This window comes from Falco rusticolus, chromosome 7 (genome assembly GCF_015220075.1).
Source record: "Falco rusticolus isolate bFalRus1 chromosome 7, bFalRus1.pri, whole genome shotgun sequence".
NCBI lineage: Eukaryota > Metazoa > Chordata > Aves > Falconiformes > Falconidae > Falco > Falco rusticolus.
This window is the reverse complement of record NC_051193.1, coordinates 30,557,690-30,581,580: the sequence shown is the minus strand read 5'-3', so window position 1 is coordinate 30,581,580 and position 23,891 is coordinate 30,557,690. Positions and strand designations below refer to the sequence as shown.

Here is a 23,891-nt window from a genome sequence, read left to right as displayed (position 1 = left end):
ATCTCTGAATAAAGACGGGAGCTGTTCTCAGTGCTTTGGTAGTCTAGCTGGATTTTTGCTTTTCATTTACTGGAAAGAATCTGATACTGCTTCCAAAATTAAAGCTTCTCCTGGAGTTAAACAATTCACACGGCAATGATTTCTGAATGCCTGTTACTTGCACATAGTTTTAATAACATAAGTTTTATAAAGGTCAGACCTGGACTTCTGTAAGGCCTTCAACATGGCCCCCCACGCCATCCTTCTCTCTAAATTGGAGAGATACGGATTTGATGGGTGGACTGTTTGGTGGATAAGGGATTGGTTGGATGGTCGCATCCAGACGGTGGTGGTCAACAGCTCGGTGTACAGATGGAGATCAATGACAAGTCATGTCCCTCAGGGGTCCATGTTGGGGCCGGTACAGTTTAATATCTTCATCAGTGATGTAGACAGTGGGATCAAGTGCAGCCTCAGCGAGTTTGCAGGCAAGACCAAGCTGAGCGGTGCAGGTGACACGCCTGGGGGACGGGATACCATCCAGAGGGGCCTGGATGAGGTTGGGCAGTGGGCCCGTGTGAACCTCATGAGATTCAACAAGGTCCTGCACCTGGGTCAGGGCAGCCCCCAGTATCAATACAGGCTGGGGCACGAAGGGATGGAGAGCAGCCCTGCGGAGAAGGACTTGGGGGTGCTGGCGGGTGAAAAGCTGGACGTGAGCCGGCCATGTGCGCTCACAGCCCAGAAAGCCAGCCGTGTCCTGGGCCGCATCAAAAGAAGCATGGCCAGCAGGCTGGGGGAGGGGATTCTCCCCCTCTGCTCTGCGCTGATGAGACCCCAGCTGGAGTACCGCATGCAGCTCCGGAGTCCTCAGCACAGGAAAGATACGGAGCTGTTGGAGCGGGTCCAGAGGAGGGCAGTGACAATGATCAGAGGGCGGGAACACCTCTGCATGAGGACGGGCTGAGAGCATTGGGGTTGTTCAGCTTGGAGAAGTGGAGTCTCCAGGGAGACCTTACTGCAGCCTTTCAGTACGTAAAGGGGGTGTATAAGAAAGATGGGGACAGACTTTTCAGCAGGGCCTGTTGTGACAGGACAAGGCGTAATGGTTTTAAACTGCAAGAGGGTAGATTCACACTAGATACAGGGAAGGAATTTTTTACAATGAGGGTGGTGAAACACTGGAGCAGGTCGCCCAGAGAGGTGGTAGATGCCCCATCCCTGGAAACATTCAAGGTCAGAAGATGTCCCTGCTAATTGCAGGGGAGATGGACTAGACGACCTTTAAAGGTCCCTCCCAACCTGAACCATTCTGTGATTCTATGTTTCTTAACAATGCTGATGCCAATTTACATCAAAATTAACCTAAGAGATTAAATAGTCAGGCAAGTTAACCCGCCTAATTTCAAGTCTATTATTATTTATATGATTACATACACATCCTGCCTTGTGCTCTGTGCTCTATGAAATATTGTTTGCAGTTTAAAAAAGCAAGCAATGCTAATTACTCATTAACATGTGGTTTCCATTTACATTTATTTTACGGATATTATCCTGAAATTAAGTCAACACGTACAAAAAAAAAATTATCAAGTATTTTCAGAGGCAACACAAGCCTGAATCTCCTGACAGCTGCTCTGCTTTTGCAAATTTTAAGGCACATACATACATTTTCCCCCTTCCATTGCTACTGAAGTTATGCACATAAAAAGGAAAAATCAACTTTTTAGGGAAAACATGGCTTTAACTGTGATGGATGTTGATTAGTTACGTATCAATCTAATTCAGAAACAAGGTAACAGCTACAGGTTGCATACTTCAAATGCTTTTAGTACCAGAACTCCCATCCATGCTGCTTTAATTCAGAGACAGTTGGCACAACACTTCACTTGACACTTGAAACAACAGACACTTGAAAGCAAGCAGAGTCAACCCAAAGCTCCTTCTCCCTGACTGTGTGTTTCCGTATGTGGCACACAGAACTGTCTTCATGAAATCCAGTGTTAGACAGACCCATGACCTTCCCCCACTGCGTGTGTCAAGATACCAGGAAACTGTATCTTTGAGTAGACAAACACCTCAAAAGCGAATTATAGAACATCCTTGCAATGAAATAGGTGTCAGTCATCCTTTAGCTCCCCACCCACTGCTGCTGGTACTGAACCAAGTCAGGTCCATGAGGGCACAACGGTGAATTCAGAGGGGTCTGAAGCTTTCGGTCCACTTAGTTACAGAACCATGAATTCCACAGAAACAGGCAATAACTAGTGACAGGGGAGAATAAATCTTGAAAGGGCACATGAGCCAGGTGCGTCACAGCCCTGACACTTGCTGCCCAAGTTGTTTCAAAATAGCACAAAGTAATTTGAAAAGTAACAGATACAGCTGTCGGGCATAACTTGAGTTTAACACAAGTAATATAAAAAGTTTAGAGAAATGTGATTTTTATATGGAAGTCACAGTTTTAAATAACCAGCAGTATCAAAAGCAAGTGAGTCATTTTAATTATCACTAACAGGCAGACACAAAACAACTGTGGATGCATAGTTGTGGCTGAAGGACATTAAGTTTGTAAAACATTATGTGGAATCTTGATACTTCTGGTTGAATAGGATTCGTTTCCAGAGATGATCAAGACATTTTCAGCACAGCAGTAACCATATACTAGAGGTATCTTCTGTACCTCAGAAACCGTTTCTGAACAAGGCTATTCCTTCAGACTTGACATTCAAAACTTGTTTGGAAAGAATTACCTATCCATCCTCAGGCAAAATAATAAATAAAAATAAATTCCTTGGCCAACTATTCTATAACACAGCAATTCTTAAATACGCTCGTGCATTTTCAGTTGTAGTCCACATATGTTAAGCATGGCTTAATTGCCAACACCATGGCTGCAGTGGTCCTCAGGAGGCTGAAGGTGACTGTACGCAGAGCCAGACGCTCAGGGCGTAGTCTGCCAGCGGGGCAGAGTAAGCGTAAAGGCACAACCATTTCAGAAGTACCGGGTAATGTACTTATCTTAGTATTCCGTGAAATACCTATAAAGTGGTATGAAGTACCACTTCATAGGTATTTCACAGAATACTAAACCAAAGCTGTCCTAGGGATATGCCTAAGCATAAAACGTCTCATTTCTTAAAGGACACACACTAACCTCTACAAGGTTTTGTTAAAGTCTCCTCATACTGGTCTGTTACTCCGTAACTACAGTCTCAGAAGGCAATGTTCATTTTTCATTTTTAAGCTTCCCACTTAGCATGTGATAAGAATGTGATACCAGGTTATTTCAAACGCAGGACCTGGGATTTTGAGCACCACTGGTGTAATTATACCTATTATTTCTTTAACCCACTGCAGATCTCTCCAGTCTTCCAGGTGCACCCCCCTGAGATGCACTTAACCAGGAGAGGATGAAGCTGCTTGCGAGGTTCTTGGGTATTTTCATGCAGGAAATATGCCCTAAATAACACCAGTTTAACAGTTCTTATACGTTTAATAATTAGCTGCTTGGAATCACATGTTCCTGTTTGGTTGAATACATTCATATCTTCACTATGAAAAATACAGCTCTATCAACTGCTTCTTTATGAGCTTGCAATAAACCAATAATATGACAGTGCAAAACAGTTGTTATTTTTTGTTTCATTAAGAAGTAATTCCTTCAGGCATTAAGAACTGACATAAAATCTTTTAATATATTGAGCAATTTCATTAAGTTCTCTGTAAAGAAAGCAAAATACAACATGAAATACAAAAGCTTTTAAAACATGCCAGGGAATTTCAGTGGGAAGGTAACAAATTATGCAAGCCACAGGCCTATATTCCACATTAAAAATGTTGGCTGAGGCATTAAACAACCACAGAAACATTTTTCTATAATATGATTTAAGATCTATTGTTCAAGAACCCGAGAGCAAATATTTACTCTTTTCTGATTAATATTAGCAACTTTAAAAGAAAGAAAGAAAGAAACAAACAAACAAAGGCATTTTTCTGCTGACTGAAATACACTCCCCGGTAGAATTCAAGCATCATAGTTCTTTCCACAGAACACCCCCAAATAAAGCACAGCCAAGTATTGCCTGAGAGACTAAACACCAGGAAAACTCTACACAGCAGAGATACCCACTTTCAGAATTTTACTTTTTCCTCCTTTTGAGGGAGCTGTTGTGAACTCTTACTCTGTTCTGCACGGAAGAACCAATCTTCATAGATGCTTTCTTTGCGAGGGACCTTTCCACAGCTCCGGGTTTCCATAGCAACAGCTGAGCATCCTCTCCACCCGTCAGCAGAGACTCCTCTGTCAGGTTCCAGCAGAAGGAACGAACCGTGGCAGAGTGTCCTCCACAAAGGCTACCCACCCAGCTCAGCCCGTTGGCGCCGCAGCTGATGAGGTGAATGTTTCCTGTGGATGTTCCCCCAATAAGAAAGAGTTTGTCTGCCTTTTCATGGTACAGCCCACCTACCAGGTAATGTAAGCTGTTGTTTTCAACACAGACGGTGTCTCTGACATCCAGAACGTGCAATAGTGTTATCGGTTCTTCGGTATCTACCTGAGCAATGTCCCACCAACAAAATCCCTCATCATGTGTCATGCAGTAGACCTGTTTATAATCTTTCCCAGACCAGCCAATAAAACTTACTGATGAATCTGAATTGCAAGTTGATATCAAAGCATCTTCTTCATTATCCTTGTTAATGTCAAATACATTAACCAATCCATCAGTTGCCCCAGAAACTACCAAATTGGGTTTGATTGGATGAAAACAAATTTTAGTGATATCATCATTGTGACACTCAGAATAGACTCCCAAGGGTTCTTTAGTTGCACTGGCAGAGTTTGTAACGCCTCTTGCATCCCAAAACACCAGAAACGTGTCCTTTTCAACCTGTTCTGTTCCAGCACAAATTATGATATCACTGCAGTTGATATCAAAACTGATGAAAATGTTGGAAGGATAGCCACTAAATATCTGCACAGCTTTCTGAGTTGCTGAACGAATATCCCAACATTTTACTGTACCGTCACTGCACGCTGAGAACACTACGCTGTCACACGTGTGTGCAAATCGGACACCATTTAGTATCCCAGGACAGCTACTGTACTCCCGCAGGAAGTTTAATGTTTCCCTGTTATATACCCTAATTGACTTATTGGAACACGAAACTGCCACAAAGCGATTGCTTTCAGATTGAGCAGGTTTGGAAATGTCTATATCCAGTAAGTAAGCAGGTTCCTCTCTTAGCACAGAACGTTTTGCTATGCGCAGACTGGCAAGCTGCTCCTCAATCTTCTCCACTGCAGTCATCCCAAATGCTGTTCCTAATGTTGTCAGAAACCTGTAATAAATAAAATCCAAGGTGAGTTTTAATTACAACATTCATAAATAATACTAGCTTTAAAAATCACGTATGAACAAGCATCCTGCACAGAAATGATGCATGAAGTCAAAATTCAATTATCCTGATGTCCTACCCCCTGCAACTTAATTTAGAGAAACAGAGAACCGGAAAGGGCTCCCTGAGTTAAGGAGTTCAGTCTCTTGTGACTGTAAGCACTATATCATATAATCCCCTTAAAAGATTAAATAGTCTGTCTGTGAATCTCGTGAAAGTCACTTAGCTAAATTTGCTTTATTATTTTTATAAAGTAAAGAATAAAGTGTTGTTCTCCACAAGCGGAAAGAAAATGAAGCCATCACCACTACCTGCGTAAGGAGGAGTAATTTTTGTTCTAAAAAGTTGCTAGGAGGCACAGCCCACAAATAGTTGCATCAGTACAACCGCAGGACACTTTGGTGAACTTCCCTGCTGAGGGGCGTGCAAAGAGTAGGCAGAGAACAAGACCAAAATTACACAGAACTACAGCCTGAAATGGCCAGATAAGTAAATTTTACAAGTATTTAGGTGCCCAATGACGCACATAAACACCTGCTGGCATACCATGGACCACCTAAACAGGTTACATGACATCAGTGGAATTCACTGGAATTAAGCACCTTTGCCTTTTTCATCAATTCTCCTAAGAACCTAAATGTTTTTCCAGCCTCCTATAAAACCACATAATGCTGGCTCTTAGTGCAACTGATAAAAATCTTCCCTTCAGAGGTAATTCTCCTCTGGCACTACTGAAACCTCTTAGAAAACCAAACTATTTCAGTGATGTTACTCAAATTCAAATTTTGCCAAGCAAAACCAACCAAAATTAACCAATACTCCCTTAATCCTCGCATACGTAGATTCACTTTAAAAAACTGTGTGCTCTAAACAAAAAAAGTTTCCTTTCTATAACACAAAGGAAAATTCAATTCTGTAATTGCAGTAAATGCTTTCATCAATTTAGTGTCAGAAAAAGTACTGAAGCATTTAAATTTAAAAGACACATTTGCCAACATAAACAATACATGGTTTTAGTGAGTTCACAAACTACAACCGTTTTTAATAGAAAGACGTAGGCTGGGTATGTTAAGTAAGCATAACCATCCACACGAATGACTTCTGTTAAAATTACAGGTTGGATTTTGGGGGATGGAATGAGCAAGTTTCCATGTATTATTTGATTTAGGGTAATTATTTTAACGGTCCACGAGAGACTGGCATCAAAGGAAAAGTTGCTATGACAAAAATGCATTCTGCTTTTCTTTCTTCTTGGTGTCGCTTGTTGTTTCAGGGTTTTGCTTTCCCTCCTATTCGGTACATACAGATATTCATGATACCATGTGACAAACGAGCAAATTCTTAAGAAACAGCTTAAGTAGGCACACTCATAAAAACTTAATTCCCAAGTCACAAATAATCTCACTAAGCTATTTGCCTCAGTAATATCCTGACAATGAGGTCCCCAGCTTAATCTTCTACATCAAAGCAGCCTTTCAGAGCACATCTACAAGTAATTTTTGCCATAAAACGCAGACATCCTGTGGAAACTCCTTTCCCCTCTAAAGAGAAGTTCAACATGTTTTCTGGCATTAGCCTCTGTACAACCCTACCCACCGAGCTTGCTTGCTCTTTACTTGTCTGGGTATGTCCTCAAATGGAACAAGCTTTTACCAGAACTATTATATAAAGCAAACTGTCCTCAAACACTCTTTGCTACACTGCTTAAACGTAAAACTATTGAACTCTCATGCAAATTAATAGTTTAAGAAATAAAACATTCTCCTATTTTTAATGACAACTTCTACTTAATCCAATATACTGAAGAATTACAATGGAAGCTCCTATTTAAATACTGTTTCAAAAACACGTGCTTGGAGGTAGAGTTTTCATAAACCAGCTATCCTGTAGTGCTACGGTTACTGAAAAATTGGGTTCTCTCTGTAAACATTTTGTAAGAAAAATGTAGTTTTCCAGACTGACCTGAATTTCAAGCGCTAAATATTCAGACTTTTTATACTCAAAAGGCCAAGTGAACTCAAAACAGGCATGCTCCTGACAAACGTCATCCATTTGGAAAGTAAGCTGCAGTTGTTTAAATATTACTGACTTTGATAATATTACTCAATGAGCAGTTTCTACAACACTCACATCAGAGCTTTTACTGCTGGGGAGGAAAGGGTGAGGGAACTCCACAAGTACCCAGAAGTTCTAGAAAGCCAGTCTGCAAAAGCGTGTTCATTCAGATTTAATAATATTTTCCAGGAAATAAAATTAGCCCAAGATAGCTCTTAAGCTTTTACCCTCAAACGACATAGGTACAGCTATTCTGAAATACCAGAAAATGCTGTTCATGTTTCCAGATAGATGTGCAATTTATACCGTCAGGAAGCTGGAAGGTATGGTTTTCAATTCTATTTCCACCACAACAACTAAGAAGCCTTCATATTGCATTTGATGGCAGCCAGGTTTTTGCTAAAAAGTCAGTAAAATGTCTGCCTTAGTAAGAAAGCCTTCAGACTATTATGAAATTGTGATTGAAGGTTACATAAACAATTCATGCTCAAACTTCAGGGTGTAGCTGCCAGCCCTTCCTTTTCAGAAGGGGAAGTCACTGTTGTATTTTGATGGGAAAGTTTAAATGGCAGGAATAGGATCTGTGTTAAATTTATGAGACAAATAGGAAACAATGGTCTTCCAAACACAATAGGAGATAACTAAGGATTGGACTGCAGCCACCTACAAAGCGCATGGTGCTCTGCACCGCCGCCGTGAAGCACTTTTAGTTTAGCGCTCCTTAACTTCAACAACACGGGTATCTGTTTCGTTTGTGCCACAAAGAAACCTCGGGCAAACTGAGTCTCTTTGAAACCTGACATACTATGGATATAGCACAACCGCCAAGTGCGATGATCAGTGATGAAAACTGCTCATAATGATGTGACAAACTGACACAAAGACTTTGCAGGGCACAGGCGGCTTGCTTTTGAACTGTTCCAGTCTCAGAAGAAACCGCAGAGAGCACTGGCCGAAACCTCTTCTTTCCCCAAGGTCCCTCTTGTGCTCAGAACATAAGGCAGGCAGGCAAATTCAGGTTCCTCACTTACTCAAGCTCACAGTGGTCCATAGTCTGGGTCTACAGTCTCAACATAAACAAAATCCAGGTGATGTTCAGGTGCCAGGAAAACAACACTACCTGTATGACACACAAATACCTGCTGAAGGTGACTGGCATGGCTAGTCACCTGTGTTTGAAAAAGAAGTCCAGTCCCATCCTCAGTGATCACCATTCCTCTTCTGTAATGGCTGCACCTCTCATCTGCGTTCACATCTGCATCCCCTGAACAAGGTAAAGGCACCTTTTACAAAGTAACCCTGAAATGTCCGTGTTATTGTATCTAGTCCTCTGGAAGCACATTCATGCAATCTTCTCTATGAATTAACCTCGCAGTTAGATACAACCCCTGCACATCTCCCTGACATCACAACTGCCAGAAACAGTAAGCTTCTCGAAGGACACCCACATCTTGGGAACTCAGAATAAACAGAGTACTCTGAAATAACCTAAAATATTTTGACCTCCAGGGCATCCTTCAAGGCCTGATTTTTAGAATAGAAAGCATGAAGTGGAAGCGGTGCCAAAGAGGCAGGACAGGATTTTCAGATGCCTTAGTTTTGCATTTCTCACTAGTGGAGGGTGGAAACAACTAAATGGCAAGACTAGAAACCAACAGCCGGGAGAGCCGAAAGCAGGCCTCTACCATGATGGAGAAATGAAAGGTACACACCTACCCGCACAACCTAAATATTTAATACATCTCAGTATATACAACAGTGCTCTTTGTGCAGTATTCTAAACGTTGTAGTCTCAACTCAAGCCAACAGGCTCATGAGTCCTCTTCAATCCAGAAATTTTTTTTAAAATATAAACTAGTAATTAATAAGTTATTGTTCTTCTCCTTTTAGTGGTGTACACGAAATGCTGCCAAATTGCATAGTTCTAATTTCCAAAAGAGAATCAACAACACATAGAGACATAGAATTACCTCTCTGGAAAATACCATGGAAAATGTGGGAGAAATGGAACTTTCACAAAGATTCAATCAGCAACGTAAGGTTAACTTATGAGTAGGAGGATAGGAACACGTAATAAAAATGAAAACAACCTGTAGTTTTGGCAATCTTCTCTGCAGAGGTCAAATACCAAAAATAGCAAGGGATTTGAACAGCACTAGATGAAATCTTGCACTGTTCTTTCCTATCATAAACAATACAAACAGACCCTCCCTTTATTTTCTTGATTATTAAAAGTTCAAGAACACACTAAAAACAAACCTGGAGCTCTGGGCAGCAGAAAGCAATTCATGCATGCAACACTACATGTGGTTTGCATTTTAAAATAAAAATGCAAAGCGCAAGCTTGGCTGAGGAGAACGCATTAGCACGCCGCACTTCACTAATGCAAAATGCCTGTAGAGACCTCTCCTCACTGGCACCACTTCACAACAGAAGATGGATCAGCCAAATGATCTAAGCACTGAAAGGAAGCACAAAACACCCATCAGGCATGCATAATTTCTGCAGGATATAAACTCCTATAGTTGATTTTGTTATTTTACCAAAGCAGAGAGATAAGGTGTTTTTCCAGCATTCCCACAAAGCCATTTTAAGGCACAGAGAATAGCATTTAGGCTATCAAGCAGGAAAGGAATAACATGCGTGAGAGGCTACGCTAAAGAGCAGAGACAAGATGTAAACTGCCAAGAGAATTATTTCATTCTTTCAAATCAGCTACATCTCCTTTCCAAACATAAAGTGCAGCAAGAAAAAAACTCCACGTAATTTTGTATTTGCAGTAAAGAGAAAAATATTATATCAAGAGGAGAAAGGAAGAAAAAGATAAAACACTGCCACAAAAATGTCAATGGGAAGAGCAAAAAAATTAGGTCTACCGAACTATCTGCTTCCGTGAAATCAATTCCTACCCTCCCACCAGCATGGACCTTAGGGGTACAGTCCTGCTCAGCAATGGAGAGAAGAGTTGTAGGTGGGCCAGAGAAGCAAGGAAATAGCTTTAAACGACAGTATTGTTTAGAGGGAAAAAATTAATAAAAGTCAGCTAGGAATGAACAAAGGGAAAAAGTCACAGGTGCTCAGTGCTTTGGGCTTCAATAATTTTAAAAAAAGAAACCACAATTTTTGTGCACTCATCCTTTGGGGACATAAGCAGGTGTTTATGTCAGTACAGAAATAAAACCTCTTTTTGAATATTATACCAGACGTCCATAGAGAGAAAACACAAAAACAACTTTTGGATTTGACCAGGTGTAGTTTTAAATGCATAAATCATCAAACCAATACACCGAATATTTTCATCAAAATAAAACTTTAAAAATTAGGGGTTTGGTGTAAGATTTTGCATTCCAAGTAGAAAGACCAATTCTGATTTTGCATCCTATACTGGAAAATATGGTGGAGTCAGGTGAGATTTAGAAAATTTAGGCATGCTTTCAAGTCCAAATTGCAATGAATGCCCAAATGAATGAACATTCAAACTTGAGTAACTGAAAACCTACTGATATAAATGCGTGAACTAAAGAGATGGCAGAGAGCTGCAAAGAACCCAGATGACAAGCCACTGTAAGAAAATTCTAAGTGTAGAACAATCCAACACACAATTTAAAAATTCAAGTAAGCCAGAACACGCCCTATAAAACCATAAAAATGCTCGAATTACTAATTTTGGCTTGAAATTTCAGTCAACATGATTAAAATCTGATACTTGGATACCTAAACTACCTTATCTATACCAGTTTAGGAGAACCCTAACATAAAACATGGGAGAAACAGTTTCTAAATACGCTTAAGAAGCCGTGTCAAACATTATTTCAAACATATTTGAGAACTTTCCTTTTTCAATCTTCTCCTTTCATCCAACTCCATGCCAGTGAGACAGACCTACTAAGAGAGGAGCGGCAAAGTAAGCTCTGTCACTGAAATCACACTGAGATGAGCAGCTGGATCCAGCTGAGAACTTTCCTGCAAGGAGGAGGTTTCCTAGTAGTGACCTCACCAGGTAGAGGATGCTCCGCGTATTGCATCAGGTAGATATTGCATCCGGGTATTGATGAGGTGGTCAGCCAATAAAGGAGACTGCAAAGTAATAAGAGGATAAAAGATGCTCTATTTTACTCTCCTGGCTATTCTCAGGTCAAGCTGACAGAAGCTGCAGCAGAAGCAATCCTATTTTATAAAGACAGATCTGAAAGAGTCCCAGGCAAAGGTTAAATTACTGAAAGAGATACTGTATTTGGGTCTTTATCTTCTGAATTTTATATATTCTCCTTTATTTTTGTAAAGGATACTGTATTTAAAACCACCCGTGAAAGCTAATCTATGCCTAAATTGCATGCTTACAGCCTCTGAACAGGAAAACCAACAGTGCATCCTCAGGTGGATTTGGGAGAACAGGCAAGAGGTGCCAGGAAAACTGTCCCAGCACTGGGCCCTGGCTTTCGCACTGGACTGACTCTCTGAGATGAGGGTCAAACATGAGGTTTGTGCCTATTCCTCCTCCTCCCTTCTCCCCCTTCCTCTCAGGCACAAGCGGTGCCTAACCTGTTACTCCAGCCCAGCACACTAACAACGTATGGAGTGAGACATCCGGATCGCCCTCTCAAAGAAGAGTAAGTGTCTATGAGGAAAGTCGTGGCCGGTTCTGCCACACTCACTCTTTCTCTGACAACCACCTCCCCCTGTGATGGGAGCCAGGACCCTGGTTAACACCCCCGCGAGGAACAGAAGGTGGATGTGGGTGCCCAGCCACTCCAGAAGACTTCACTGTCCAAGTGCTATGCAAACATCGATGCTCCCAACTGCAGCAGATGCTAGATAATTCACAGCTTCAGAACACAGCACCTTTGTGTCCTGGCGTCTGTCTGTAATGTAACCATGGCTGTACAGCCAACCCGCTGCAAAACTTGAAGAGAATCCAAGTCTCGCCTTCTGCATTTGTGCTTATCTCATCAGACCTCAGTGACCACAGAAAAGTAATTTCCTTTCTCTTGTGAGCACCTCCCATCGTAGACACCATATTGACATTACTTTCCGTAACCACAAACATAGGAAAGAAGAGACAGAACTAATCAGTCTCTCAATTACGTACAGCCAGCAACTGCTGAAAATCAAACATGTAGGGTACAATGTTCTGTGGGTAGTATGAAGTTCTTCTCCATTCACATTTCTGTAATACAGCCGTAAGCACCTCAGCGAAGATTCGTACCTTTCTCTGAACTATTCCTCACACGCCTCCTCACTAACAGCATTTTCTTTTGTTAAAAGGTCGAACAGCAAGCTGTTTGACTTGGCACTTGAGTTACGCACCAAGATGGTCATCTCACAGATAAAGACGACAGAAATAATGGTGTTCATCTGAGTGGACTGGAACAAAAGAAAAGGCTGGCCTACAAACATTTACTAGCCTGGATTCTGGCAGAACAGCTTACTGAGTAATTCCCAGCAAGAGGCAACATTCACTCTTTACTTTCTTAATTAGTGAAACAAAACCAGTATCTGCCTAACTCATAACACTTACGTACACAAACATTATTAAGTACAGTGAGCAGCAGGCTTTTTTTAAAAAAAAGCCTTGTTCTAAACATCTACTCTACAAGATCAAATGTAAAAGTCACAGTAAAGTTCCAATGCACCTGCGAATTCCACAATCAAAAAGTACTTTGATGTCCTGTCAAGTTTGGTATTACAAGAAAGGACTCCAAGAGTGATATTCGCGGTCATTTTAAGGTGAGCAAAACCACCACATGAATGGGCAACCCCCATGATCCACCCTACAGAGAAAGGTGAAAGGAAAAAATTATGTATGAAGCTGCATGAATAATTTAGCGTCTCCAAAATAACACCACTTATTTCCTTCAATTAATACATTGATACTTGGTACCAACATCTTCATATTAAAAAACCCTGGAAATAACTAAGAATATTGTTCCCAAGTATTAATAAATTTTTCTGAAATTCTTCCAAAGGAATTGTTTCTACAGCACCGAAAGCTTGGGAAATTTCAGCCTAAATTTAGCAGCAACTGTAATAAAAGGATGTAAAGAAACAGCTACAGCAGGAAAAATAGCTCCTACTGCCACACACTGGTGCCAAAATACCTATAATGAGATAAAATGTTTTATTTACCAGAATAAAAACATTCTTTCACAACAGTAATTTAGCTTAAGTACACTTCATTATCAGAGCTCATACTACAAAACACAACTATTATGTTTTCAAGACTCTTTTCTTAAAACCCAGGTTTAAATCAGCTACTACAGTTCTCAGCCTCACTGGGGATGTTGCTGCTGAACAGCTAAGAAGATATTCCCCTACATGTGCAGATATGGCACCAGTGTTTTCCAAACACAACCTTTGCATGCTTACTGATTTTTAACATTATACCAACATCACTACCCAAGCAGTTCTCTGCAGTTCCAGATGTATTGCACAAGCACAAACATCCGTCAAGCCTAAGCAGGGGAAATGACTTCTCGTTTTCCTCATTTGCTTCCCCAGGAATATGCAGATCACTAAGGTATCTTCGCCAGTCACATCCTACAATATCCATTTTCTATATTCAGCTAATCCAGGACACCACCATGTCAAGGTAATTTGTCAGACCCTCTCCAGTATCAGAGCAACAGGAGAAACTGGAGATCCTTGCGTGCCTATGACAGTTCACAGACTATCAATTTCCAAAACATGCTCTTTGTGCACAGCCTGACAGCTGGAGGCTCTGCTGAATCCTTATCATGCCCTAAGCTCAGTTTTCAATGCTTTGTAGCAGACAAAAGGAAAAGATGTCATCTCAGTGACAACAGTAGGAGAGAAGAGGCTGAAATAAAAGGGTTTAGAGCTATGTTGACTCTATCCTGTTCAAGAGAATTTACTTTTCAGTCTCCATAAATGATGCTAAGGCATCAAGTATGTGCTCATTGTACCTGTGCAAAGCACTCGCTTCAGCTCTTTGTTTTCAAAAGCCTTTAGACAGTGTTTATACTCGAACCATATGCAGCACTCCAGTACTAGCTTCATCAATGCCATACACAGATTAAAAATAATCATTTTTCCCTGTTTATAATATCCAAGTGCACAGTGACTTTCCACCACACTGCACTGGAAGTTCACGTTCAACTGCTTTTTCATTATGAGACTGATGTAGGACTCGGTCATTAGAAATGGAATCGCAAAAGGGAAGGACAAAAGAGCAAGTGCGTAGGTATGGATATTCTACCACTTTCTGATCAAGAGATCTACTATATGCAGCCACACAGACAATCCCTTCTGGCACATCACAACAAAAACTACACTTTTCTTAGCACCCACAAGCCCCTAAGATCTGGGTGGGGAATTTGTTTTTCCGACATCCACAAAGACCCTTCTAACATCTTTGGCAGACAGTGTTACCCCAAAACAAGATGAGGACAGAAAGCAAAGTCAAGAGCTTTATGTAATTTAATAATCCTGCACTCAAACCATGTTTGTTCTCAATATTTTAGCCAATTCATATTTAGCAGGTTGCCAGCAGGGCTCTTTGCTGAAGCCAACCTCTTGATAACTAAATCACAATCAAGTGCAGAGGCAAATGGGTTAGATGACCCAGGTAATCGACTGTTTATTTTGCAAGAAGTAGCTGGGATGTTTTGCCTTGTATAGCTTGGCAAAGACAGAGACTGAGAGGGGATATGATTACTATCTACAAACACATCAAAGGAATAAAAGCTGAGGAGGGAGGGGAGCTATTCAAGAACAATACTGGCACAACAGTTTAAGAATATAAACTGACCATAAATAAAATTTAGAGCAGAAATTATAAACTTTGTCTTTCAAAATAGTTTCCAATTAGACCAGCGGGGGCAAAACCTTTGACTGTCTTCATCTACTTTTATAACCTCATCAGCCTGACACCCACGACTGCCCTTGCACAGCAAAGAACACAGATAGGAAGGCAGACTGAAAAACAAGCAACTACGAGATAAGCTGGCACATCATTTCTTTCTGGAAGATACCACGTTGCCAGACAGACAATAGCAAGACACAACACATTTACTGCATAGTTTCAAAAGCAATATTAAGACCATAATAAGCAGGTATCTGTGTGCACAGAGAGAATGCAACTTCTAGCTTAAGGTGGCTTCCTCTCTCAATGCCCCTGAAATCGTTGGGATAAAAGTCTAAGGACTTGCTCATGCTCCTCTGACCAGCCACAGTGTAGAGGAATTGTAGAGGAATGAAGGCAGGTTAATTATCATTGATGATATACAGCTGTGGGCTGGCTTCAGGGGCGGTGGGTTGGCTGATGTGGATAAGGTGCAGCTGTGGCTGGTTCCTGCTAAGTGGTTAAATAGCTTTAATGGGTATGAAAGAGATGGACTGTATGAAGAGGAGCAGGGGAGGAAGAGAGTGCTGGAAGAAACAGAGGGAGGAGAGAGTGCCTGGATGTAGGAGAGATAAGGAGAAGGATGCAGCAGAGGCAAGAAGCAGAGTGGACTGGCCTGAAGAGTATGAAGAAACAGCATGGAGAGCAGATGAACTGTTGAAACCTTGTGGGGGATTGGTGGCTGTGCCAGGGCAAGGCGTGACAGCTACTTATTGAAGTTAACCTGGTTTGGGATGGTAAAAGCCTTGTTGCAGCCGGTGAGTGAGTTCATGCTGCAACACCACATCTTTTTGCAAAGGCTGTCGCGTGGAAAACTCTCAGGTGTGAAGGTTTTATCAGTCACTGCAATGCCGAACTGAAGTCTTTGTGTTGTGGGGTTTTTTTGGTGGTTTTTTTTTTTTTTTGTCCCGCGGTGACTGCATCTCTCGGCGTCACATGAAGATGACATCAGGGTGGCTGGGAACACGTGCAGGGCACCCCCGCCGGCAGCGGGAGGCTGCCGTTCCGCACCCAGCCCGCTGGATGTCAGCAACGACCGGCGCGGTCCCATTCAGATCACGCAATCCAGCAGCAGAGCACTAAAGTCTTCTTAGTGCATCTACATATCCCGCCTCTCATTTTAATCACTTACGATAGGCTGATTATCGCCTTAACAGAGTGGCGATCGAGGAAACGAAAACTTAATTTACATTGCAAGGCAGAGGAAATAAGCCTGACATTATGTTACTCGGGTACCAGCATTTTTTTCTTCCTTTCAAAGGCTTCAGTTCCTCAAATCAGACTTTAATCAAAAATCATACCCTTCACTTACAATGGTCTAGCACCAAAAACTGGAGAAGAAAAACACACACCTAAATTCAACTACTTGCAACTTTTTCTCTCTGATCTGTCAAGGAGATTTAAGAAGTACATGGGTTTTTTTAAAGACTTTTTTTTTTTAATTGTGAATTTAATTCAAAGCTTTTTGAGCTTTCAGAGTTCATGATAATGCAAGACATGACTCCCTTATTTCCCTGCAATGGACACAGAAGCACAGAGGGAATAACTGACTTTTGTGTGTTTGTATTTGGTCTTCGAGCATCCAGCAAGTGTCAAGTCCAGGAACATCCATTACTTTATTTTCCCAGGGAAGGGGCAGGGGGGACAGCCACAAAACAAACCAAATCCCATAACTCAAAACCCCTCCTCTCTCAATCTGTTACACTCCTGACTGGCTGCTATGAACACTCCTGAAGCAGGAACATTCAATACACACACACGGTAATAGTTACCAAAGACATGGAACCACTAGAATAAATTTTTCCTTAAATCTGTTTGTCCCCCCTTTCAAAACTAAGTCATGTACTTCCTTATGTGTATTTCCTTAATTACATAAAATTCATTAATTCCTTCCTTAATGACAGACGTTCAGTAAACTAAAATCCACTTACCTCAAAAACATCCTCCACAAACCATGTACAAAACTTGAGTACATCAGCTTTGCTAGTGAAAGAGATGTATGTTTCTGAACAAGAATTTTTGGTTTCACAGCCATCTGCTTATCCCTTCTGATTCCATAAAGGAATAGTAACACGTAAGTCCAGCACAGTCATTCCCATAGCAACAAACATACAAAAGACCTTATTACAAGCAGATCTTCAAATTATTGAAAAGTGATCAATATCTGAAAGTACCAATTTCCCACCCTGCCAGCACACAACTCCACCTAGCAAGCAGTTCGCCAATTTTAGTTAAACGCTAGGTTGTCTTTTCCCCAGGTTACCTGCTTACCAGTTACACAACATGCTTACATCTTATTTCTACTGAGAAGCTGAGCAATGGTTTTGCCTTGAAATAGCAGGCACAGGGAAAAAAGAAAGATCACAGTAGTTATGGCTAGATGTAGAGAAAGGTGCAAGTGAAAAGTTGCTAATCAACTAAAAAAAAAAAAGAAAAAAAAGATGAAGATACTGCTGAAAAAAAAAGAAATTGCACAAAAGATTATTAACAACACAGCAAAAAAATTATTTTACTTTAATTTTTTTGACTCAGTTGGTTTAATCCAGTATAAGAACAGCGAGTGTTTCAATGCATCTGTTGTTTCACAGATATGATTCAGTCACTATATTAAATGAGGGATTTTCAGAACCCTTTAGTTTGGATTTTTCATGATGAGTTTTTCATTTAGCTGGAAAACTAGAGAACTAAAGAAAAGTAGCAAGTGCCCTTGTAAGGCCACAGTGAAGTCTCATATAAACCAAGAATCCTCAAAGAGCAAACTAATAGGGAGTAAGAGGTTTTAAAATATTCTCATTCCTCCATCTGTTGCAACTTTTATCCTGAAACTAAATATTAAGGTCACCTCAAAACATTTTCAACAATACAAACAGCATAAAAAAACCCAAAAAACAAAACCTTGAGAATATTAACAGTCTGCAAGAAGTGCCTTCAGATTAATATGAAAAGGGGAGATAAATTTATGTAAAGTCTGTAAAAGGTATAAACAACACTACAGATGGTTTATCTTGCAAAGGAGATCAGACAGCTAACACAATAGTCCTTCTGGGCTTAAACATATAACATAATGGAACAAAATAAAAATGTATCAGACTGAAGGGTTTTTAAGAAATATTAATGTGAACCTGTCAAAATGGACAGCTGCACAATATTTGTTTCTTGCCACTCTTAGAAAATATTTTGATTGTTGAAAACACGCAAATAACCTGTAAGGCCTAGAAATGGGACAGAAAACACATTCTGTGCTGGGCCCTTCAGAACAGTCTAATGAAATTATTCAGTATTTGAGCATGATTTTTTTCAGTGCTACAGATTGGATTACTTTCTTCTTCCAGGGAGCTGTCCACACCCATCTCCTGCTTTGTTCTCACTAAAATACTTTCTTGAAACTTGCATCAAGATATCAGCTAAGGCAAAAATACGTCATAGAAGCAACGCATCCACGCTACTGAAATTTAATCTGAAGGCAGTATTTCAGCATCAGACATCCTTCACTCCCAACCTAAAGCTTTTCTACCAAAGCAACCATCTTCTACATATAATTTCACAATTCCTTGCCCTCTCGTTTATTTTAGAAGCTAATACAAGATTCTCTGGTCAGTCACGTTCATCCACCAGATTACTTCCACATATATTTAACTAACCAGCTGTAAATTAAATGTTCTAAGCTTCTTCGCAGACTGCGCTGAACATGTCCTGTCTCTACATGCTGACTGTACCAGCCCCACAAATTAACAGAACATGCTTCTGCGAGATCTGAACCAGTGCCGGCTCTGCTTGGTTTGTAGGTGCAAAGTGCTGCAGCAGAGCCGTCCTCTCCTAGAGCTTCAACAGCTGCAAGCAGGAAGGAGGGAACAGTCTGAGGGCAGCTTTGAGGGGAAGAAAAAGGAGATGGCAGGAGGAAATGACAGGAAAATGCACCAGCAAGAATTTATGTCACCGTTCTGTTACAGGAAAAGAGACAGTACAGGAACACAAGAAAGGGAAAGAGCTGAGGGAGAAGAGGACAGTGGGTCAGGCTAAAGTCTGAAGAGGGCAAAGGCATGTTTGAAGTTGAATTTTCTAACCCTACATGCCTATAGGCAACACACTCTCTTACTGCCTTCCTTATGCCCTCCACTGTCCATCTTGCACTTAAAACTGTTTGCCAGTCACCAAGCACACACCTCCAAAACCTGGCCTTGCCAAGTCTCAACTTTCTTGTTTTATGTTTGGTGTGGAGCCCACTAACAAACTTGTCATCACACAGGAGATGCTGACCCACACAGATGTCTTTTTACTCACCAATTAAAAGCAAGTCCTAGAAGTCTGCACAGGTGACTTCACATCAACACAGCTAATCTGCATGGTAGTGCCAATTTCCTTCTGCTTTGCCCTTTTTTTTTTTTTTTAATAAAAGCAATCCCGTTACATGTACAGTTACAGTAAAAGCACGTCAAAGCTGCAGAACCCAGCCGGGAAGTGCTGCCAGCACATAACAATCTGGTACTACACAAGACCTCCCACGCAGTCAGGTACAGACCAGACCTTAGGGCTGCCCATCAAACAACTCTTGTCCCCAAGACTGATACAGTGAAAGAAAAAAAAATATTTAAAAAATCATCTTATACTTAGGGCATTTAAAAAACTACCTGGACATCATCCGTCACCCCATGCACAGCAGACCACTTATGGGGCAAAAAAAAAGATAACTGTTTCCAAAACAGTTTGAGAACACACAAGAACAGCCAGGCCCCACGTCCCTCTCTATGCAGAGGCTTCCGAGGAGCCTCGGCTCACCTTCCCTACAGGGCTGTTCCCTGATCCCATAAAAAGTTATTTGGGGGAAGTGCAAATAGCTACTGTAGTCCTTAACTCTGAACAAACAGAAACCAACATGTAAACTTTAAAGCAGCATTGCATAAAGTTAGCAGCCAGAAAGCAATCCTTGGGATACAGACAAAGAGAAACCTTTTCAGTTACTCTGCTGACAATGACAATTATCTTACAGAAGCTGCTCTGTACATACACTTCACTGAATCTGTGGATTGCTCTCAAACAGGAAACCCATTTAAAATTTTAGGAAATAAAAGGCATTAACATAGCTTAGTTCTGAAGTTTTTACAGATCCAAAAAAACAGCGCATTAAGAAAAGACCTTGTGTTTCTGCGTTCTTCTGAATATACAGTACATTTCTAGGGAAAATGAATTTGGAATTGTAGAACTGTAACCCATGAGTCAGTAACATAACACAGCATTGACAATTCACTTCCCTTATCTCGTAAGAAAAAGTTAGTTCTCCAACATAGCATATTTTAAAACACCTGTTGGTTATATAAAACATCATTTTAAGATACACGTATTACAGCTTTAGCAGTAGTTTGTTGAGGTTTTTTTTCAAAAACATTTAAAAGTTTCTTTCCACTTTTTCCCAAGGGAATAAAACAACCAAATGAAAAAATAAAACTAAACTCTTTAGTTCTTCTGACCTTTTCCAGATTGATTTTTTTGTTTTAGACTGTTATTTAGACTATTAGTAAAAAAGATCCCCATCTTCACCAAATGTAGGCGAAGTCAGCTGGTACTTACCAGCATAACTTCTTAATAAATGTATTTTATCTTCCAATACAGGTCCTAACTTCAACCCTGACAGCCCTGAAGTGGCCAGTCACAACTCTAATCAGATGTGCCTGCCCAGAATAGCAACACACTGACCGAATCCTTGTGCCAGACTCAGTCCTAGCCCAGTCTCTCACAAACACAGCGTCAAAGCCAGTGTCCTGGTTGCAGCTGGGATAGAGTTAATTTTCTTCTTAGTAGCTGGTACAGTAGTGTTTTGGCTCTGATGCGAGAACAATGTTGGTAGCATACTGATGTTGTTAGTTGTTGCTGGGTGGTGTTTATGCTAAATCAAGGACTTTTCAGTTTCCTGGGCCCTGCCAGCCAGAGGGCTGGGGGGGCCCAGGGAACTGGGAGGGGACACAGCCAGGACAGGTGACCCAAGCTAATCAAAAAGTTATTCCATACCATATGGCGTCATGCTGAGTATATAAACTGGGGGAAGAAGAAGGAAGGGGTGGATATCTGGCACTATGGCGTTTGTCTTCCTGAGTAACCGTTATGTGTGATGGAGCCCTGCGCTCCTGGGGGTGGCCAAACACCTGCCTGCCCATGGGAAGTGGTGAATGAATTCCTTGCTTTGCTTTGCTTGCCTGTGCAGCTTTTGCTTTACATATTAAATTGTTCTTATCTCAACGCTGGAGTTTTACATCCCTTTCTGATCCTCCTTCCCATCCCTCTGGGTGGGGGTGAGAGAGCAAGCGGCTGCGTGGGGCTTGGTTGCTGGCCGGGTTAAACCACGAAAGCCAGTGAGGGTGCCCAGGCCAGTGCCAACGCCCCACCAGCCCCCTGCCCCCTGCCCGGTGCTCTGAGCGCACAGCTGGCCTTGCCACGCTTCTAGGCTTCAACGAGCAACGAGGTAAACTCACGTGTAAGTGGAGTGTGTCAATTCACGCTGCACCTGCAACGCAGCAGCCCCGCCAGCAGCCAAGCCAGGGACGCTTCAGTTCAGCCTAACGGAGAAGACCAGGCAGCGGTGAGGGCGGGAAGGCTCCGCAGGCCCCGCTCCCCTCCCCGGGGCCGCGGGCACCGCAGGCCCAGCGATGCCCGACCCGGGCGCACGGCGGCGGGGCAGGGCCACCGCCGGGCCGTCGCTCTCCCAACCCAAACCACGGGCTGTGGGCAGCCCCTGCCCTCGCCCACCGCAGACCCACCGGGCCGCCCCCAGCCGCAGCACAGCCCTCCCCTACACCCCCACTCTCGCCCCCACATACGCCCGCCCTCCGAGGGGCGCCCCCCTCGCCCTCCTCACAGCGACGCCAGCGCGGCCGTCCCTGCCCTACCCACGGCTGCCCCCTCGCCCCAGGGACCCCGCCACCGCCGCGGCCGTCCCTTACCCTGGCCCGGCCCCCCCGGGGGTCCGTACGCGGGCTCCGTACCCCGGCCCCTGAGAGCCGCCCGCTCCCGCCATGCCACGCGCCACAGCCTGCCGCCGCCGCGTGCGCCCTGCCCTGCCCCCTGCACGGCCCGCCCCCGGAGCCCTCCCCGGCCCTCCCATTGGCTGCTCCGGCGGCTCTCCAGCGGCCATCTTCCCTCCTTGGCAGCGGGGAAAGGAAGCGACGCACGGGAAGGGGGGTGGTGCAGGTGGCGGGGGCGTGGCTGCCCGCTCTACGGTCGCCACAGTTTCATTGGCTGCCGGGGCGGGGCGCGACACACTGGCGCCCCGCCCCGTTGCCATGGCAGCGAGGGCGCGGCCTTTCCGCCAGGCAGCGCCGCGGCCGAGGGAGCCGGGCGCCATTAGCGGCCCGTAGAGAGGAAGGGCGGGCTGGCGCCGCGCCGTGGGATCGCGGAGAGGGGCGCGCGGGGCTGCGGGCCCGGGGCGGGTACCAGGCCGCGGCCTCCATCTTCCGACGCAGCCCGGGCGGCTGGAGCCGGGCCTGCTCTCGGACACGGCCCTGGTGCGCCAGTCCCCTCCCCGGGCGCCGCGGGGGGGAAGCGATCGTCTGGCGGCACCCGAAAGGCCGGTGGGCAGAGCCTGCTCCGCCGCACGCGAGAGCGGACGGGGCCCGGGGGCTGATTTTCCTTTATAGCTTTTTATAAGCGACTGACAGCGGCTGGAAATGAAGCCTGTGCAGGGCGATTTCCCAGGAGGGATCCAAACAAGAAGAATTAATTATATTTCCTTTTCCTGGGGCTTGCTGTTACGTTTTTCCAGACCCCTGGGTTTTTACAAATTCCAAATAATACTCTTTTTTGCTTTTTTTTTTACTTGCAATTCAATGGGCTTGTGCACACATGTGGCCTGTTGTCTATAGACACAGCACCAACACTCACAAGGCCAACAGCTACTGCTGCAAGGCAAGCACGATGCAGTGCTAGTGTTGGTATGAAATCAGCCTGAATGCTGAACTGGTTAACTTTGTGCTTTTACCACTGTCTTAAAGATGTTGGCAACTTTAGTCCTTCAAACTTCCATTAAAATTTGTCAGACAGCATTATGTCCTATAAACACTCTCAGCTCTAAAGGCAGCAAGCACCAATTTTGAGTAATAACTGTATTTAATTTATAGTTCCAGCACCTGCAAGTGATCTACTATAGTCCACAGCAATGTCCACTAAGCAATTAGGAGCTATTAACAGCATGAATAATGCTGTAAACAGTAGATCACCAAAATGAATGACTAAAGGACATGCTGCACAGTGGAAGCACAGGTAGCAGCCTCTCTAAATTTTCAGTTTAAAAATCTTTGCAAGTTAGTAGAAATCTGGGTCATCATGTTCTGAAATTTAATCATTGTGTACGAGACAAATATGATAACATCCCTTTGCTTAAGAGCACAAGATTAGCAATTGCAAAGTAACTCTTCATAACAGCGGTTGTTTGGCAATCCTCCCAAGGCAGTTCTGCACTTTATCAGCCACCAGGACTGAATTTACAACAGGAATTGCCCAAACACAGCTACTGGCATATCAGGAGAGATGATCAAACATGTAATGGGTTAAGTAATTCAGGGGAAGGTTTTGTCTTTAACTGATATGGAAGCAGAATGTATTTCTGCTT

At 42.9% G+C, this 23,891-nt stretch overlaps 1 protein-coding gene across 3 annotated transcripts; it reads right to left on the bottom strand.

Moving 5' to 3' along the window:
- Window positions 1-1,498: 1,498 nt before the first annotated feature.
- Window positions 1,499-22,341, bottom strand: WDR89 (WD repeat domain 89). 3 transcript variants are annotated; one of them, XM_037395329.1, is made up of 3 exons: window positions 22,228-22,341; window positions 21,760-21,843; window positions 1,499-5,322 (listed from the first exon to the last, which is right to left on the bottom strand). In XM_037395329.1, the coding sequence occupies exon 3, from the start codon at window positions 5,289-5,291 to the stop codon at window positions 4,122-4,124; it is 1,170 nt and encodes a 389-aa protein (XP_037251226.1). In that variant the 5' UTR covers window positions 5,292-5,322; window positions 21,760-21,843; window positions 22,228-22,341; the 3' UTR covers window positions 1,499-4,121. The 3 variants fall into 3 exon arrangements, with proteins under 3 accessions (XP_037251226.1, XP_037251223.1, XP_037251224.1); XM_037395326.1 differs by lacking the exon at window positions 21,760-21,843 and having other exon boundaries at window positions 22,228-22,326; XM_037395327.1 differs by lacking the exons at window positions 21,760-21,843; window positions 22,228-22,341 and adding an exon at window positions 8,604-8,906.
- Window positions 22,342-23,891: the final 1,550 nt, after the last annotated feature.